Consider the following 5,348-nt stretch of genomic DNA (forward strand, 5'->3'; position numbering starts at 1 on the left):
CTTAAGAGTCTCACTTTATCCCCTAACGAGAGTAATTGGGATTTTCATCTTGATAGCTTTTTTCCAAATCTCTCCAACGCTAGTTGGCAAGTGCTCAAAGACCTTGGATTTGCACCGAAAGGTAGCCCCAAGTAAGAAGTAGGAAGTGTCCCAACAATACAAGAAACTCTTGCTGCCCATTCCTGTAAACGGCTTTGCTCCACCCCCACACCTATAAGACTGCTCTTTAAGAAATTAATTTTTAACCCAGATATTAATTGAAAGCATCTTAGAATCCTCTTAACATTCTGTACCTCATTCGGATCAAGTTTGCAGCATATCATTGTGTTGTCGACATACTTTAAATGTGACACCTTGACACCACTATTTCCCATTGCCACTCCGTTACAAAGTTGCTCAACTTCTGCTTTTTTCAGAAAACTACGAAGAATTTCAACAATTACTTTAAAAAGAAATAGAGATAGTGGACAACCTTGTCGAAGCACTCTTTGAAGTTTAATTTGATTGGTTGTGTTGATTAAGTTTTAAACCCCCAAACTTTTTTTGAAAGTTAAGAAATTTTATCTTGCACATTGAATCTTCAAAATCTTAGTTGAACAATTGGAAAATATAACATATTCCCCAAAGCAAATGAATTGACCGATGGACTTGTCAAGGATATTGTTCTTCATCACCAAGAGTTGTTGTTGGTGATTAGATTGTCACTATTTGAATACCAAAATTTGTTGTAATTGCTTTGTTGTCATTGTATATTGTTTTGCTGCTATACTTCTTTTTTTTGGAAGTAATTTTTCTCCTATACTTATTAATAAAGAATCATATGTTTTTCAAAAAAAAAATCAAAATCTAATGAGGCATTACCATTCTACAGTCCCAATATATATAGTAATTGAATCTTTTCCTTTCATTGAACGATTAGCAATAGTAATTGTTAAAATAAGTTTGAATTGCTGATAATATACATTTTTCTTTCACTCTTAAGTTTTCATCTTCAACCTTTTTTTTGTAGTTCTCTAATTATGCAACACTTCCCACACATAAAATTGTTTCATTGACATTTTTGTGACTAAAAAAATCTAAATAAATGTTATAACCCTTTTAATTAACAACTTTGACATGCAATGCGATGGGGTTATTAACACTTCAATGTTGATCAAATATATGATGACAGGACATTTGATAAAGTGGGAAAAAGTGTACTAGTATTAAAAAGTTTGAATAAATGTTTGGTTAAACGGTTTGGCTAAATTTATCTAAGAAATTATAAAGTAGCTAGCTTATTAATTTTCACTTTCTTATAAAATGCACCAACATATACAGATTTATTATACCCCATCTGTTCTAATTACAAATATATACATACATACATATATATATATATAAATATTATATATATTATAATATTATATATATTATAATATTATTTATATTAGGCAAATAGGGTAAGAAGTAATACTGGTGGTCATCTTCAACTCTGCCAAAAGCAAGTCAACTTAAACTAAAAAATTTTCAAACATTTTTTTTCCTGTTACTCCTAAAACTTCGATTGTTTGATAAAAGGCTAAAGAAACTAAGGAGTATCTCAAATTTAGAACACTTGGTTACAAAAATGTACTTTAATTAGAAGTAACCGACGGACGGAGCATAAACCTGTTTTGTTGTTGTTAACTGTAAGCTGTGCTACGGAACCTCTTAATGGTGCAGACATTAAGGATTGCAAGGAGCATTTGGTTGCTGGTGCACCTGGGTGTCTTGAATTGGCTAAGTGCTGCTCCATTCCCTATGAAATGATCCAAAATCTTCTTGAAAGTCCCTCTTTCAACAATGCAAAGCTCCAAAGGTCCAATCGAGTTGGTTCTTCTGGATACAACATAGCCGTGATCCACAAAAGAAGCATCCATTTCGCGACAGCACTCGCCTAGCACCCTCTCCTCCACGTCTCCTTTGATCTCCCAGTAAATTATGTAGTGTCCTGGTTGATGCACCACATCGGCATAGCTCGTGAAATCAACCAGCTCCGCTCTATACTTGCTCAGCAGCTGAGACCCTCTTTCGACCACTAGCTGAAGGTCCTTTTCGGTATTCTTGTCAATGTTAACAGTTAAAATTAGCTTTCTCCTGCATATGAAGTTCAACTTTGGGGTCCCGTTATGGAATCCAGCCACTTCCACCACATCTCCAAGCCGATATCTATAAAGCCCTGCCAGATTACAAGTGAAACAAGTTATTTTTGGGTCTTGAAAGAAAATTCCAACAAATGACCTGTCATCTCTGAGAACCACACATATCTTACTAGAATAAGCAATAACCCTTAAAGCATGATGTATCTGGCTCCGATATTGAGCTATCCTCCAATCCAGACTAACTTTCCTAAATTCTACTAGTGGATAATATATCACGAAGAGGGATTAGATTTTATCCTAGATTTATTGGCATTTGCGCTTTCCGCGATCTGCACTTTGTCAAATCAATTGTTGGCCTGTAGCAAGATAATAGGGTAAAGGCGCAACGAATCCACTACGCAAAAAGAAGAGGGTAATTTATGTACCAGGATAAATTGTCGCTTCTGCCTTGGTTGATCAAAGTGCTAAGAACTCTGACTTGGATGTAACAGTCATTTTAGACTTCATGATGATATTGAAAATTTGAACATGAAAAGCTGCATATTCTGAGACTAATGTATACATAGGTACGGAATATGAAATTTCCCATCTCTTGGCTAAACTCAAGTTATGGTAATGGAAATGACAATTTCATTGATGTAAGAAAAGGGGGGCGGGGGGAAAGCTTACCAGTAAAAGTAGTAAGGACAATCTCATATTTTTGTCCAACCTTGACTTGGGACAGTGGCACTGGTTTATCTTCTATGAAATCAACAGCGCCTGAAGTCCAATCTTGCTCCTGTCTGTAGAGGGGTATAAACTCGAAGTAAGAAAAAGTGGGTATTACTGCAAAAGTGACATCCTTGGGGTGCAAGGAAGGATCCAAATTCACCCCAATCCAACTCTCAGTTGACCCATACTCAGCACTCACTAGCGGTAAGGTACCAGCATAATGCCTCAGTTTTTTCGAGTACGGTTGCATTGAGCCCGTCATTATAGAGTAGACATATTTTGCATTTGGCCACAGCTTAGGAATTAAACTGTACCAGTCTAAAGCTTGTGACTCCTCGCAAATTTCTTCAATCTGTGAAGCCAAAGATGGGTTTGGAGAAATTATATCCAACACGGCTTTTCGCATCCTCGGCAAGGTTATTCTTGAGCTAAGAGTGCCTTCTTTGATATCATTGCAGATTTCCTTCCAGTGCTCTTCAAATGAGGCAAAGGCCTGGACTATGCTATAAGCGAAGGTTGAGGTGATGAACTCTACTTGATAGGAAAAGAAGAGGCCAAGTAGGAGATGGCAATACGTAGATTGTTTGTAGTCTCCACCAGAAATGACTTCTTCTGGGCTGCAAGTGAATAACTTTGTCTTCTCCTGTTTGATCTTGAACTCTTCACTAGCGTAATAGTGGGTTGTTGCTGTTCCTGCTGTCAACCCTCCCTTTGTTTTGAACTGTTTACTGCTATATATGAATTCCAAGATTCTTCCTCCGTTTCTTATCGGATAAACCCTGTAAAAATAAAGAGAAAGGAATCAGCGCAGACAAAGCAAAACAACTTTATAGAGAGAGGTAAACTTAATTATACGGACGACTGAACTGGAATGATTAATAGCGTGGATATAGCTCTTATGGTGAAAGAGGACCATGTATTGATATATAGCAGTTGAAAAGAAATTGGAGCATGGCTTCAATCAAGAGGAGGGATGACCTTGATCTATAAGCTGCTGCCAACATAAAAATCTGCAAAGTAGTCTGGGAGCTATGGCGAGTAAAGGGTACGAACTTCTGTCTCCCTTCTGTGGTGCCGGAGCTACAAAGAAAAACCATAATGAACAAAAACAAAAACATTAAGAAATCATCAAGAAATTAAGATGATGACAACAGTAATGGTTCTTCCAAAGCGGAGCACAAAAAAAAGCTAGGGATTGATATTTGTTTCAAATCAATATGACAGGGAGATACGAGTACTTCAACTTTTGTTTCGAATGAGAGGTGTCTCTTGTGGTGAATCGAACGCAAGAGTCCTCATATTCCATATTCTGGTTCCTTAAATCACATGCTAAATCTAAACGATGACTTTATGGGATAATGAAGACCCGATAAGAGAAAAAAAAGAAAAGTTCAGTAGAAAAGAACAGGAAAAGTGAAAAAGAAACACGTACCTTAGAGAGAGAGTGGTTATAGGTTGGTGGGTGAGAATAGGAGCAGTGTCCCCATCTGCAATTCGTTGAATATAAGGCTCCAAATCTGCATGGGAGGCTAGAGGTACTAGAGAGGTGTAAAGAGATTCCAACGCACATGCATCCATCTCTTGGATTTTGATGTCCTCAAACCACTTTTTCAGGTACTCAACGCCATAATTCTGCTCAAGAATCCGGTGAAGCGTCTCCCTCTGAAACATGGCCGCGTTCTCCGATACACTATCGAACCAACTGATAATGTCGTAGTCATAGCTACCATTGCCATTACTGGTCACAGCTTGAGCTGGTTCCATCAAGATCGTGGTGCTGCAAAATAGCGGAGAAGCCAAAGGAAAAAAAAAAAAATGTTTGCTATAGCTAGTGGGTCTTTCTGTGTGTCTCTGAGTAATAGAGAAAAGCCAAGGAGCCCACACTTTAAAATATCATACTCGTGCTCATGGCCTATTTATCTAAAGTCTTTCTCCCTTATTGAAAAGCTCAACAAACCTCCTAATGTTGCAGAAGCTCCATCGTAGAATGGGTACGATGGGTTCTAGACCACAAGTCATGGTTTATCATTGTAGAGAGAGACAGAGGGAGATTCTCCTTTGAAAAGATATGGAGAAGAATGTGCTAGGGGACCAAAGCCAACCAGGCCTGACAGCTTGGCACCATGCCCATTGCATTTTCCCTCCAAATTTATAAGCCATCAATTGAAAGTGATAAAGTTTCCGTCCCCATTTTGTGTTGCAATTTGAATTGGGATTTCTTCGATCAGATTTTTAGAAAGCTCAACCGAAGCCTACAAATCCATCATTTCATTTATGATGGCATGTTATTTGCCATCTGATTTCTTTATTCCAATGGTGGGTCGTGATGAAGATTCTCTTTTTGTTTTGTTTCTTTTGTTTTCATGTCTCAAAAGTCCAAAAGTTCTAAAACAGCTAATTACCTTCTTACTCTCTTCTCCAAAACCCTGCTGAATTGGACGGTCACAAAGTCATTGTACTTAAAATTTGTTGTGGATTTTTGACAAGGAAAAGAAGGTGTTATATAGGAGTTAA

The 5,348-nt window shown here is 37.6% G+C and overlaps 1 protein-coding gene across 1 annotated transcript; it reads right to left on the reverse strand.

The window, feature by feature from the left end:
- Nucleotides 1-1,462: 1,462 nt before the first annotated feature.
- Nucleotides 1,463-4,953, reverse strand: DFL2 (Auxin-responsive GH3 family protein). The gene is made up of 4 exons (XM_018116296.2): nucleotides 4,267-4,953; nucleotides 3,813-3,914; nucleotides 2,793-3,613; nucleotides 1,463-2,200 (listed from the first exon to the last, which is right to left on the reverse strand). Exons 1-4 carry the CDS (start codon nucleotides 4,596-4,598, stop codon nucleotides 1,665-1,667), a joined length of 1,791 nt encoding a protein of 596 aa, XP_017971785.1. The 5' UTR covers nucleotides 4,599-4,953; the 3' UTR covers nucleotides 1,463-1,664.
- Nucleotides 4,954-5,348: the final 395 nt, after the last annotated feature.

The sequence above is a fragment of the Theobroma cacao genome, chromosome 2 (genome assembly GCF_053813885.1).
Source record: "Theobroma cacao isolate CCN51 chromosome 2, ASM5381388v1, whole genome shotgun sequence".
Classification (NCBI taxonomy): Eukaryota; Viridiplantae; Streptophyta; class Magnoliopsida; order Malvales; family Malvaceae; genus Theobroma; species Theobroma cacao.